Below are 14,545 nucleotides of genomic sequence, written 5' to 3'. Positions count from 1 at the left end.
CTAACAGTATAATCCACTTTCTAAAACTATAAAATAAGAGGCCAAGGGAGGACAAATTACTTTTCCATAGCTGAGACTGCGCTGGGTCACACCTGAAGCCAGCATACTGGGTCTTGCCCAAAGCCTGTGGTAACTATTTCTTGGCTACCACTTATGTTTATTCAAGGCCTGAGGGCTCATTAATCAGCAAGTGGTGAATCCTGCCAGGCCCAAATCCTTCTCTTCAGGGCACTGGGTTCCCTTCTGGCCCAGGGTGGGTCTAGAAATGCTGTTTAGTAGCCAGGACCTGGAATCAGGAGGGGGTTTCCAGAATCTGCTGGTTGCTTTCTCTTACCATGGCTGAGCTTGTACCCAAGTTACAAGACGAAGTCCTCTATACTTTTCTTCCTTCTCCCTTTCCCAAGCAAAAGAAGTCTCTCCCCAAGTCGCACGGCCTGGAGTTGGGAGATGGGTGATGCAAGCACTCCCTTGGACACCACATCTGGTTTCTTACTGGGACACAGGCACCTCAGGTCCACTGGTTCCAAGCCCAGAACAGCATCAGTATTTACCCAAGTACTATAGTGCTTGTGGCCTGTCTTTCAATTTTTTTCAGGACCCCAGCACTGTAGTCATTCAATGGTAGACCAAGCTTGAAGTCAGGTTTCTATTGCCGCAGTGGAGGGTTACCTTCTGGCTAGAGGCTAGTTTAAATGCTCCCTCCATGGGTTCTGGCAGAATTCTGCCCCGTTTTGTTTTCCACTATGATAGGATAGCACTGAGTTCCAATGCAAAGTTCAAAAATTACTTTGTTCTCTCTCTCTCTCCTAGACACACAGATTCTCTCACTGTGCCAGTGTGGAGGTGGGGAAGAGTTTATGGAAGACTGTCTTCCTCTCCCTCTTCAGTGACTCTTTCCTTGATAAGATGTTAAAAGCAGGCACTGTGATCACTCACCAGATTTTCAGTTCTTATGAAGGTTCTTTGTTGCCTGAACAGTTGTTCAACTTGGTGCTCCTGTAGGGGGTAAGGGGACGATTGCTGGGGAGTTAAATTCAGCTATCTTGCTCTGCCTCTTTCTTAGCCCATTTTTCAGTGGGATTATTTATTATGTCTTACAATTATTGTGCTATAGTTCCATTGCATTATAACTTTCTTCTTATTTTAATATTACTACTGGCTGGGCATGGTGGTTCACACCTGTAATCCCAGCACTTTGAGAGGCTAAAGCAGGTGGATCACCTAAGGTCAGGAGTTCAAGGCCAGTATGGTGAATATGGTGAAACCCTCTGTCTACTAAAAATACAAAAAAAGAAAAAAGAAATAGCTGGGCATGGTGGCGGGAGCCTGTAATTCCAGCTACTTGGGAGGCTGAGACAAAAGAATCGCTTGAACCCAGGAGGCAGAGGTTTCAGTGAGCCAATATCAGGCCACTGCACTCCAGCCTGGGCAACAAGAGTGAAACTTCATCTCAAAAAAAAAAAAAAACAAGAAAGTAAAAGAGAGATGACATACATAAAGAGTGCCAAAAATGTGTAAATTACTAGACACATATTGTGCATAATAAGCGATTATGCTCCTGGGACCTAGAATAAGCCCTGAATGCCACTTTAATAGTTACTAAAGCACTTAAATCAGCACCAACCAAAAGCAAATTGTAAAGCAAATCAAATAAAAGCTACATCATTCTAATCATTCATTCATTCATTCATTCACTGTTTCTATTTATCTTCCTCAGATATTTTTAAATCTAATTTCTTCTAATATCCTTTAGGGGAGGGTGTCTTAAATTCGAATATGCATATGAATCACCTGGAATCTTCTTAAAATGCTAATTATAGGTAAGTCTGAGGTAGGCTTGAGATTCTATTTTCTAACAAGTTCACTGGCTATCCTATATTGCTGGTCAATAAATCAAATTTTGATTAGCAAAACTTTAAGGTATGAACTGATTACTAAAATTTTAGCTACAAAAAGCTAACCACAACTCAAGCTTTAGAAACTTTTGCATTTTAACAAAATCGTAACTGCTTAAAAATGCAAAGAACAAGCCTGTGATGGGAAGGAGGATTAATCATATGGAGTAGGGGCCTTGCTAAGTACCCTGGTAAGAGGTGCCCTGCCTATTCAGGAAGAAGCACCACTTAGCCACTTTCTCTCATGGGGATGGTTCTAGTCTGATAATTTAGGCATATTCTTGTGACTAGAAGTGTAGTTTTGGAACTTGAAGTTGTAGTTGAAGATTTCCTTCCAGCATTGATTTATAATGAAATAGACAGACAGTAGAAAGAGAGCTGCAATTACACTACCAGTTGAACTGTATCTTTTTCTGTTTTGCTACATAAAGTCATACATAATTAGAACATAATTTTGATAGAAATCAACCCTATTGAACATGAATGAACCTTGAAAATTTGACACAAAATAAAAGAAGCCAGTCACAAAAAGATCACGTTACACAATTCTATTTCTATAAAATGTCGGGAATAGCCAAGCTGTAGAAATGGAAAGTAGACTGATGGTTGTCTTGGCAGTGAGGGGTGGGTGGGACTGACTACTTAATGGGTATAAAGTTTCCTTTCTGGGTGACAAAAATATTCTAAAATTAGATTGTGGTGATAGTTACACAACTCTGCGACTATACTAAAACCGATGAAATGTACATTTTAAATGGATGAATTATATGATATGTGAATTTTATCTCAACAAAGTTGTTAAAAAATGTAATGCAGAAATTTTAGAAATAAATAATAGATCCCAAAAGAATGGGGACCATACAAAAAGACACCAGAGTATCTTAACGTGCTTGGTCTTTGAGATGGTTCCAGTATTTGGCCATAAAATGGTTTCCCAGCACATTCTGAGCTTCTGTGTAACATGTCCAAAGCTTAAATGCTGGTCAGATGAGCTCAGAGGTTACTGTTTGGATTGGGAGGGAAGCAGTGTAGCACTGTGAGAGCTGGTGCTGAAGCTAGGTGGCATGAGAATGTCTGCTTTACAAATTTTGGGCTCTATCACCTTGGACAAGTTACTTATTTGTACTTTGGTTTTTTCCATCTGAGGAAAATGAGGAGAAACTCTCAACTGAGGATCAAGTCAATTAATATGGTCAATAAAAAGTTATCTGTTCAAAGCCTTAACTATTATTGTGTTTTGATTCTAAAAGGAATTCACAGGGAACTACTGCCTATTCACAAGATTGGGGCAGATCTGCTACTGTTTAGGTAAAAAACTCGTGACTACTTTCTTCCTAAAAAAATAAAAAGAGAAAGAGAGAGAGAACCCACATTTTATAATTCTAAGCATTCTGTCATTTATGCCTTTGGAGAGAAAACAAAAGCCATTGTTAAAAAAATAACGTACACAGACTCAGAGGATTCTTGGTAAACAAAACTTTCTACTGAAACATTTAGATGATTTAGTAAAGAATCAACTGAAACAATATCAATTGCATTTTCTTGAAATCAGAAATAAAATCCAGAATAACTGGGAGGCATGTCTGAAGCAGCAATTGGGTAAGTGTTTACAATTTGAAAATGGGATGTGGTAAAATAGAATAAATCCAATGATGATGATACTCTCACTGCACAAGGTGTATATAAAAGTACACTTCTGTTAAAAAAACCACTTGACAACCTCTACACATTGTACATTGGTTTACATGTTTGCTTCATGCCTTTATGTTGGCTGCAGAGGTTTGACTTCTGGCAACTGCAGAAGCTACTGCACAAAACACCAGAGTAACAACTTTTTAAAGAGTTATTTGATTAAGTATAAAGTGTTTTACACTTGGGGCATGAGTGTGTTGTGTGCTCGTATACCTACATTATATTTCCATAGGTTATGATGCCCAGATAGTGAATGAGTTATAAAATTGGTTTTGTATACTTTAATGTTGCTTTGATTGCATGTGTAGTAATGCTTGGGCTTTAGATAGCAACATATTCGGTTTGTTTTTTCACTTTCTGAATACTTTTTTGTGTCTCGTGGGTATAAGCTGTGTTACAGCAATAAATAGAAGAGTCTCTGGGGAGTAATTGCTCTTTTATTTACAAGACTACAGATGTGAAGGTAGACCACCAGACTGGAGTCCCATCCAGCTTATTTATCCTCTGAATGCCCATGTAGATGTCATTCAACTTCTCCAGTTCTCAGTTTCCTCACTAAGAAATTGAGTCTGACAGTAGTTATCTCACAAAACAACCAAATGACAAATGTATGTGAATGATAAAGTACCAATAAATGTTAGCTAATATTTTTCCTTTTCTGTGCCTTAGAAAGCCTATGACTCACAATCTCCAGACCTAAAGGGAATAAGAGGATTTAATGCATGTTTATTGATTGCTGACAGGATCTTAGGCCTTATACAAAGCAGCATATGCAAATGTATTGATAGATGGATATATCAGTCAAAGAGAAGTATCGGGACCTGGGACAACTAATATTTGCCTACTCTTCAAAGCACAGTAAAATTAAATATTGAGTCCCAAATTGTAGTCAGCATGTCTAGGAATTTGAAGCACTTGTTCTCTTCTATTATTGAAGAAGACAGCTGCCTAGTCAATGTAAATTTTATTGTAAGATTGTTTAACAGAATTCACAATTATGGGAGGACAAACATACTTGAGGCACTAATGGAAGGTCTGAATTTGATATGTGGAGACAAAGAGTCCTGTCAGACTTAGCATCAGCTATTGTTTCACAGAGAAAGGTGGGCAATAAAAGATAGTGACTATTAATGAAAGGGAACACCCACTGATCTGTTGCTATCTCTGCTAACCACGATAATAAAAAATAAGAGTGGAATAAGCACCTAAATTTTTAGTATAGTAAGGAAATAGTCAATGCATATTTTATCCTAATGTGCTCAACCTTTCTGAACTAACCTTTCTGATGTCTGGGATCCTTTAACCCTTGAAGCTCTCCTAATTGTAACATTAAAATAATCCTAGTCTTCTTCATATCACTGAGCAATTCTTTGTTTCCTTCAATGGCTATTCAATAATTCCATTAAGTCTCTGCACAGATTCTCTTAGGACCATTCATTATAACCAATATACAACTTTCAGCCATTATTATGGCTTCTAATATTATCTCTCTATATGCAATTTCTAAAAATTTACGTTAAGCCCAAACATGTTTATTAAATGCCGTTTGTTTGTTCCTAAATGATTAATGAACATTTTCACTTGAAAATTTGTATGTCATCAGAAAATCAACATGTCTGGAGCTAATTGATTTTTCCTCAGAATTGAATCCTTTACCCAAGCTTTTATCTTTGTTTGTTTAATCATCACGTAATCACACTAGAATTCGTGCTAAATAATGCAGTAAAAGAAATCCTTTAAAAAGGTTACTTATCAAATCCTCAATTATTCTCTTACTCAAAAACTTTCTCAATAATTCCCTCTTTCCTATGGGAAAAAAAAATCACATTGGTTCTTCTAAGTTTCTTTAAAAAGTGAGAAATTCTGTGTTTTACTAATCTCTTTATCTGCCATACTTTCTACTCTTGTGTGTTACATATTGTAAACCACAGTAATTGCTTCTTGCATTAATAAACTCCTTAGACTTCTACTCTCCAAGGTTCCTTAGTCTGGTCCATTCTTAACTCTCTTTACCTAGAGGGACTCTTCCCAATTTGTTTCATGTTACCATTTTACTCACCATCCCAACAACAAGCTTAGCTTTTCCTTTCCTTCCTATCTGTGGGCCACAGTCATCTTCTTTTTGCTGTCTAAGTTCTCATCATACTTTAAAGAGCAGTCCAGTTTCAAATCCTCTCTCACAACTACTTCTATAACTCTTGGAGCCCACATTAATCTCTGATAAGGTTTGGCTCTGTGTCCCTACCCAAATATCAGCCTGAATTGTACTCCCATAATTCCAAGGATGTGGTGAGATAATTGAATCATAGGGGTGGTTTCTCCCATACTGTTCTGGCGGTAGTGAATAAGTCTCAGGAGATCTGATGGTTTTATCTGGAGTTTCCACTTTTATATCTCATTTATTCTCTCTTGGCCTGCTGCCATCTCTGTAAGATGTGATTTTCCCCCTCTTTGCCTTCTGCCATGATTGCGAGGCTTCCCCAGCCATGAGAAACTGTAAGTCCAATCAAACCTTTTTCTTTTGTGAATTGCCAGTCTTAACTCTTCTAATTATGTGTTCTCTGAGATTTTCGCTATATGATTATTATGTTTCTAATTATAGATTACCCCTGACTTATGATGGTTCAGCTTAAGATTTTTTGACTTTGTGAAAGTGATACATATCAGTGGAAACCATACTTTGAGTACCCATACAACCACCCTGCTTTTCATTTTTAGTACAGTATTCAATAAATTGGATAAGATACTCAGCATTTTATAAAATAGGTACTGTGTTAGATGATTTTGCCCAGTTGTAGACTAGTGTAAAGTTCTGAGCATATTGAAGGTTAGCTAGGCTAAGCTATGATGTTCAGTATGGTAGATGTGTTAAATGCACTTTCCATTATGATATTTGCCACTCATGATAAATTTATTCAGATATAACCCCATCATAAGATGAGGAACACCTGTAATCCTAATTATCAAACTTACTCTCATCCTTCCTACTCCATACTTATAACTATATTGCTGTTTTACTTTTGAATTGCCTATATATTTTTTCTGCATATTTATTTTGTGGCCCAGTTATATTACAAAATATTTAGGGAAAAATCTATGTCTTATTTTGTTGTATCATTCTTATACTCTAACCGTTTATAGACAAATTTATAGTCAAAAATCATTAAACAAATTAATAAATATGGGTATAGATATATTGACAGTATTTATTACAATTATAGTTGACCCTTCAACAACAGAGGTTTGAACTGTGCGAGGCCACATATACATGGATTTTTCCCTGAGATAGCAAGACCAATCTCTTCTCTTTGTCCTCTTCCTTAGCCTATTTAATATGAAGGAAATGGGTATGAAGACCTTTATGATCATCCACGTCCACTTAACAAACAGTAAGCATATTTTCTATTCCTTGTGATTTTCTTTATAACATTTTCTTTTCAGTAGCTTACTTTAATAATATAGTACATAATGCATGTAAAATTAAAAATATGTGTTAATGTACTGTTTATATTATCAATAAGACTTTTAATCAGCAGTAGATTATAAATAGGTAAGTTTTAGGGTAGTCAAAATGTCTATATAGATTCTCAACTGTACAGAAGATCAGTGTTCCTAACCCCCACATTGGTCAAGGTCAATGGTAATAGTTTTAAAAGAAATAATAAAAAAATATTCATTTTGAATATGATTATTTTAGATAGTTTTAGATACACTTTTCTTTATTATTTGTTCAGTAATTTAATTAGTCCCCTATATAAGGAAAAAATAAAGGCTAATGTATCTATACTTGATTTTCACAGTGTTAGATATTGACTGTAAAAGTCATCAAGTATCAGCTAATGAGGGAAGTCAGAAAACTCATAAAGAATTGAAAGACAAGAGTAGAGATTTCTTTGGCATACTTTGATGAGGTTTGCCCTAAGTCTGGTAGAATCAATCTAATGCTTCCTTCCATATTATAATTTAGAAAGAAAGAAAATAGAGCTATTTGATTCGGAGGTGAAGAAACTAAGCTCTTAACCACTATGCTTTAGAAGACACTGCAATTCTATCATTCACAAAAGTAATAAACACAACATTAGGAAAAAAAGGGATTTTGTTTTGAAAACATATTCTGTCATTTCCCTGGCATTAAGAGGTTGATCTTGTTTTGCTAGAACTTAGTATCTGCTGCATAAATTATTTCACCCAAATTTCTCAATATTTACCACTCATTTATTTTATCACTGGCCCCAGTTTATTTCTTTTGTTTTTGGAAAACATTTGTATTTAAGTGAATCTAATAAAATTTCCCCTTTCCTCATAGATAACACAAACTCACTTACATTTACAATGAATCTCACCAAAAAGATTTATTTTCTATGAAATAAAGTGATATGAAAACGGGTGGAAATGTCAAGATGAAGGAAACTCTTTTGCTCTCAATGAGATATTTTGTTCTATATGCAGCTGTTTGTTCACAGTTTGTGTGTGTATACATGTGTGTATTAATGAAGAAGGTATAATTGAATTTGCAACATGACTAAAAGGTCTTCCTTTAATTAAATAGTTAAACAGATAACTATTTAATAATGAGAATGTGAGACTTCTCATTTTCTACATTGTTGAGCTATGTTGTGTTTCCACAATTGAGAAAGTATGACAGTCATGGGATTTTGAGTAAAATGATCAGGATTCCAAACATGGCTCTTTTTCTCAATGGCTTTGTAATTTGTCAAGACAATTACTATATAAGAGCTTTAGTTTTATATCTATCAAATGGCAGTAGCAATAAAGACTATTCCTTGAGGATTTGTGAAGTTAACCAAATTATGAAAATGGAAGTCCTTCCCATAATAGGATATATAAAATTAATACTTTAAATTCAAGTCAAGATCCAGAGTCCTTCCTGTGACCTTTAAAATACTGTGTGATGTGGCTTGGAACCATTCACCAGACCTTGTCTTCATCATTCTACCTTCAGTTCACTCCAATCTAACAACTCTAGCTCAATCATGTTCCTCATACACACCCAGCCTTTTTAGGCTTCAGGGTCTTTGCAAGTGCCATTCCTTAAGCTTGAAATTCTTTTCTCTTCTTTTACATGGCTGACATTCTCATTACATTTAAATCTCTGTTCCTTTCAGAGGCCTTTCTGTATAGCTTATTTAAAATGGTGCCCACTTCTCTCTTGTTTTCATTTTATCTCACTTTATTAATTTTATGGTACTCACTATTAATTAACATTATATAATATTTTCTTATCTTTCTTGTCTATTTTATTCTTTACAGCTAAACCCTACACAATGAAAAGTTTGCTTGACTTTCTTGCTAATGTAACCCCAGCACCTAGAACAGTATCTGGTGCATAATAGGTGATGAATAAATATTCATTCAAGTAATGCATAAGTAGATAAATGAATGAATAATTTTTCATTTTGACCTTACTCTGCATTAGGCAAACTACAAAGTGCTTTATGTGAATTATCTAATTTAATCATTATAATAGGCTTACTTATATTCCTATTTTATAAGTGAAGAAAAGAGGGATGTCATGAGATTCACTAAATTCCCCAAGGTTAAAAATCTCAAGTTGTGGAAACTGAGCTGCTATAAACCCTCTGTATATCTAGCTACCTTTATGTTAATTGACGATTGCATACACTATTACAAAATGGACTGAATTGACTACCCAAAGCTCATTTATGTAGCTAAATTTTACACCAATAGGAATGAATGTGTTCAATAGCTAAAAAATAAATCAACTTGTAGAGTCTCAAAGACAGACAGTATTTGAAAACAGTTAAAAACAATAATACAAAAAATAAATAAACTTTGTTTTCACAGGTGCCAAAGGTACAACTTACCTCTAGGTGGCCAGCTACTGTAGCAATATGGAGGGCAGTGAGGCCACCATATCCAACCTGCTGTATATCAGCTCCACTGTGAAGCAGAGAAGTGATCAATTCTGCATTATCCTGAAAGAGAACACATCTTAGGGTTACTTTTCTACTAATAGCAGGTTTAAAAGCTGTGCAACAGGATGTATTGATTTTCTGCCTATCAGTCAGTTCGAGTACTCAAAGGAAACTTAAGTGTGATTTCTAGCATACGAGCACATTAGATGCCAGAGAATAGTTCTCAGGTGGTGGAAATGTAGGACCAAATGACAGAGATGTTCAGTTCCAATCAATACACTACTGATTGAACAAGAAAGACAGAAAGGACATTATATACAGTTAGGCTCTTGTAAACTCAAACTCAATTTTACATGTAGGTTATTCTAAGGCATATGCTTTTCTAGCAACTAAAATTAACTCCCAATGAGGTCAGGAATTTACAGAAATAGTTTAAAGGTTTAATATTTTCTTCTCCTTCTTCTTCTTCCCCTTCCCCTTCCCCTTCCCCTTCCCCTTCCCCTTCCCCTGCCCCTGCCCCTGCCCCTGCCCCTGCCCCTGCCCCTGCCCCTGCCCCTTCCCCTTCCCCTTCCCCTTCTCCTTCTTCTTCTTCTTTTTCTCTTTTTTTTGACACGGAGTTTTGCTCTTGTTATCCAGGCTGGAGTGCAATGGCGAGATCTCAGCTCACCACAACCTCCTCCCCCTGGGTTCAGGCAATTATCCTGCCTCAGCCTCCCGAGTAGCTGGGACTACAGCACGTGCCACCATGCCCAGCTAATTTTTTGTATTTTTAGTAGAGACAGGGTTTCACCATGTTGACCAGGATGGTCTCCATCTCTTGACCTCGTGATCCACCCGCCTCTGCCTCCCAAAGTGCTGGGATTACAGGCATGAGCCATTGTGCCCGGCCTAATTTTTTCTTCTTTTAGAGATGAGGATGAAATATACCATTTAAGAAAAGAGTATGAACCAAGTACTGAACAAAGTGCATGCAGCCCAGTAGACAGTTTCATGTTAATTCAGTAATTTCTTATCTAATGTATAATATCATTAAATCTACACATAATTAATTCATAGTGTCTTTCTTGACTCGTTTTACCAGTGAATATGTTAGAACTATTATTTAAGCCTCCAAATTTGAAAAATTTATGCAACAATTAAAGTAATTCCTACTTTTTACAGTATTATTTTTATTTCTGCCTTTGGAAAGATAAATAATATTTATAACATTAATAATAACATTAACTGAATTTTTATTTTATAGTTCAATTTTGTAATTTTGTTTGGTATTTAATCTTTGTAATACAAACGTTTCCATGTTTAAGCCTTTCCCTCAAAGTAAGAAAACCTCAACTTCTGTAATATTTGGTCTATCAACAGCTCAAGTAACAATAAAAAAGTCAAGTCTTCATAACATAAGCCAGTGCATTTATGACTTACATACATATACTATCAAATACTCTTTGTTAAGAAAATTTTACCATTAGAAAGCAAAGTTTGATTTCTTAATGCTGTCACACGTACATAAAAGCCTACAAGAAGTTCTATAATATGAAAAAACTTTGATGAAGAGCTAAAAATAATAAAACTAATTTTATAGTTTCAAATCTTCCCCTTTTTCAAAGTGCTCTTCCAAGAAAGTAAAATAAAGACTTCATCTTCAACCTTCATTCTTCCATTGGCTCTGTATGCTTGAACTACAAACTTGTATTTTCTCCATTTTTCCACTGAAGCTAAGCTAGTTTTATCTCCATTCTTGCCTTCATTATCCAACGTTCTGAAAAAAGACATTGATTTTGGTAATAGTTCTGATCTAATATTTTTAGCAATCTTTAGGTAGGCATACCCAAGTTTCACATAAATCTCAAATGAGTTCATCATACTTAATCTATGTTGAATCTTGCTTTTCTCACTAAGGCAGATTTATTTTTCACTTCTCTTTGCATTGTATTATCAAGAGAAGTCACCATAACTGTTTCTTCCACTTAGGGCATTAAGGACCTCACCAGTCTCCTGAAATCAATCTTCAATTTGTAAAGGTAAACTATTTATCAAATCCAACGTCTTCGTAGTCATTCTCTCTATAATTAAATCATCTCTTTCTTCTGGAAATTCTTATCTCCTTTGCTTTCCTAAAACTACACATTCTTCGATTCCTTTGTGTTGCCTGTTTTTTGTTTCTGTCTGTCTCCTAACACTGTGATTTGGAAATTTAAACCTAAGCTGCTTTCCCATTTTAAAGGTCACCTTGGTAATTCTTATACAATCTGACAAATACATCTTTAGTCCTGACTTCACTGCTAAGTCTGAGTCCCATATATTTTGCCTACCAATAGCATCTCAAATGCAAAATTCAGAATTGCTCTTGTAACTATCATTTATTATTTTCCCCAGGCTGACTTGTAATCGTCTAGCATTCCTTATTTATATTAATGCCACTTTTATACTGGAAGGGACCTGAAGTCCCTTCAGCTCAATTAGTTTCAGAATTCTACACGTTTTAACTCACGTATACTCACATTTCTTCTTATTTTTAACATAATCCCATGTATTACACAGCTTGCTAACTAGTGTCCTTGACTAATACTTTTTCTCATTGCAGTCCATCCTCCATACTATTAGATACATTTTCCTACACCCAATTTTGATCATGCATTTCCCTTTTAATACACCCTTTATATGCTAAAGAAATATTTGTTGACCATATCTGATGTAGCAAACTCTTTTCTGAGCAGCGGTGACACTGCAGTGAGAAAAGGCAGTGAAATCCCTGCCCTCACAGAGCTTATATTTTACTATGTTTATGTGAATGGAGAGACAAAAAGTAAACAAGTAAGAAATTGTTGTACAGTAGCTTAAAGTACCAACTGCTATGAGATGAAAACAGACAAATGATTAGATGGCTATTTTAAACTGGGTAATTAGGGAAAGATTCACTGCAGAGGTGAACTTTGAAATAAACGGTAAATGCCAGAAAGTCACAATTTCAAGGATAAGCATTAAAATATGAAAACTAGCTAGTGCAGAAGTCATAAGACAGATATAAGTTTGGTGTCTTTGAAGAACAACAACAAGGCTAACATTGAGTAAATGGTTAAACAAATGAAAAGAAGTTTTCAAGATGAAGTCAAGGATGTATACTCTAGCAGGGCTTTATAGGCCATGGTATGGGATATTTGGATTTTTCCCAAGTGCAATAGGTAGTAGTGAAATAAAATAGTAGAGAGATGAGGGACAACAAGGAAGAAGCAGAGTTTTAAGCAGAAGTAAAATGTTTTGTTTTCACATGTTAAATTTGAGCTGCATATAAAGCAGGGTTAAGATGCAGGTCATGGAATCAGCCTCCCTAATTAGAATTTCAGCTCTGACAATGTCTATGTGAACTGGAGTAGTTCTATCACCTCTTTTTGCTGATTTCTTTAATTATATAAAAAAGAAAAGAGTAATTGTTTTCACCTTAAAATTGTTCTGATAATACCTATAAAGCAATTAAAAGGTACCTGGCACCTACAATACCCAATAAAATTCATTATTATTGGACTCAGGAGTCTGGGGCTCAGTATAACCTCAGTGAATGGTACCTTCCAAATAAAATACTGATTTGATTTCATCACTTAATTTCTCTTTCTCCTTTCCCTTTACCTCCTCTTCAGAACTCCACTCCCGCTGCTTCAGGAGTTAGGATTGAAACAAAGGACTAAAACATGAAAAAAGGCTGTACTAGTACTGGAAGTGAGAAAATGTCAGCTAGTTTGGCTGTCAGTAGGCTGCCAGAAACTGAGAATTCCTCCTCCAGAGAAAACAGTTCACAGGAGTTAACTCTCACTTCACCAATAACCTTGGTGAGGGGCTAAAGACACGAGTAGTCTTGACATAAATGGGGAAAACATTAACTTAAAACATTTTCCCTGAAGACTGTCAGAAATTTAAATGCAGAGAAGTAGGGAAGGCCTTTCTAAGCATAAAATTATATTTTAAAATAAAGAGAAAATATGATAGATTTGAGCAAATTAAAGTGTTAAAAACACAATATTATCAGGCAAGTGACAAATTGGAGAAATATTCACAACATATAACACTGAAAAATGGTTTACATATTTAATACATAAATATCTAGTATAAATCAGTAGAAAGATGGATACTGTTTTATTCACCAATATTTATTAATGAATGTTTACTTTATGACAAACACCGTACTAGGCTAAATTAAAATAAATTCTATGTAAATCACAGAGCATGTGAAACATTTATCTATTAGGCAGATTTTAGTAAACACACATTTATCCTTTTCTCAAGTAAAAAAGTACATTAGGATTCCTTCAGAAAGGGCAAATGGTAAGGTCAAAAGTTAAGAGTAATAATTTATCCTTTCATACTTTGGTTGGATTTCCCAAGATTTGACCTCTAATTGATCTAAATACTTATTAACTGAATACTACCAAAATAGAACTGTTATCTTATGCAGCTGTGCTAAAGAGAAAAACATAAAGCAGTAATTGCTGCATATAAATTGCTTACTATAAGCCAAGTTCCATGCAAAATGTTTAATCTATATCCTCTCTTTTAAGCTTCACAATTTACCTATGAGTGAAATAATTATTAACCCTATGTTGTAGCTGATATCACTCAGGCTTAAAGAATTTAAAGTACTAACTGAACTTTACTTTGTAAGTTTTGGAGATAGATGCAAACCCAGGTCTGTTGAACTCCAAAGTCAATATTTCACTTCTGACTTTCCATATCTCAAGGAAAATCTAATCCAATCTCCAGGAAAGACTGAGAGGACATACTTCTGTTGTATTAAACTGATACGCTTCTTACTCTACAGGAATATTTTGTCCTAATGAAATAATTTTAGGAGTCAGCAATATGATACACATCTCCCAGAAAAAAATTCTCCTGTAAAATGCAAACATTTGGTAAATTTTGAATATTCTAACTTTGATGTCATTTATTGCTTGCACTTTACTATATGTAACAAATATCTAATGACAATACTTTTAAAACAAAGTCTCTTAAGACTTGCTTAGGGAAGAGTCTTGTGGGAACTGGCAGGTTTCCCTTATGTACTCAGTAGCCAAA

At 35.2% G+C, this 14,545-nt stretch overlaps 1 protein-coding gene across 2 annotated transcripts in view; it reads right to left on the bottom strand.

Annotated features, from left to right (window-relative positions):
- TNNI3K (TNNI3 interacting kinase) overlaps positions 1-14,545 on the bottom strand; it is a 307,038-nt gene that overhangs the window by 263,502 nt on the left and 28,991 nt on the right. For both annotated transcript variants that reach the window (NM_001204802.2, XM_078329224.1), the window contains 1 exon segment: positions 9,434-9,544. In NM_001204802.2, coding sequence (NP_001191731.2) covers positions 9,434-9,544 — 111 coding nt within the window.

The sequence above is a fragment of the Callithrix jacchus genome, chromosome 7 (assembly GCF_049354715.1).
Source record: "Callithrix jacchus isolate 240 chromosome 7, calJac240_pri, whole genome shotgun sequence".
NCBI lineage: Eukaryota > Metazoa > Chordata > Mammalia > Primates > Cebidae > Callithrix > Callithrix jacchus.
The sequence above is the reverse complement of the archived record's forward strand: the minus strand, read 5'-3'. Positions and strand labels throughout refer to the sequence as shown.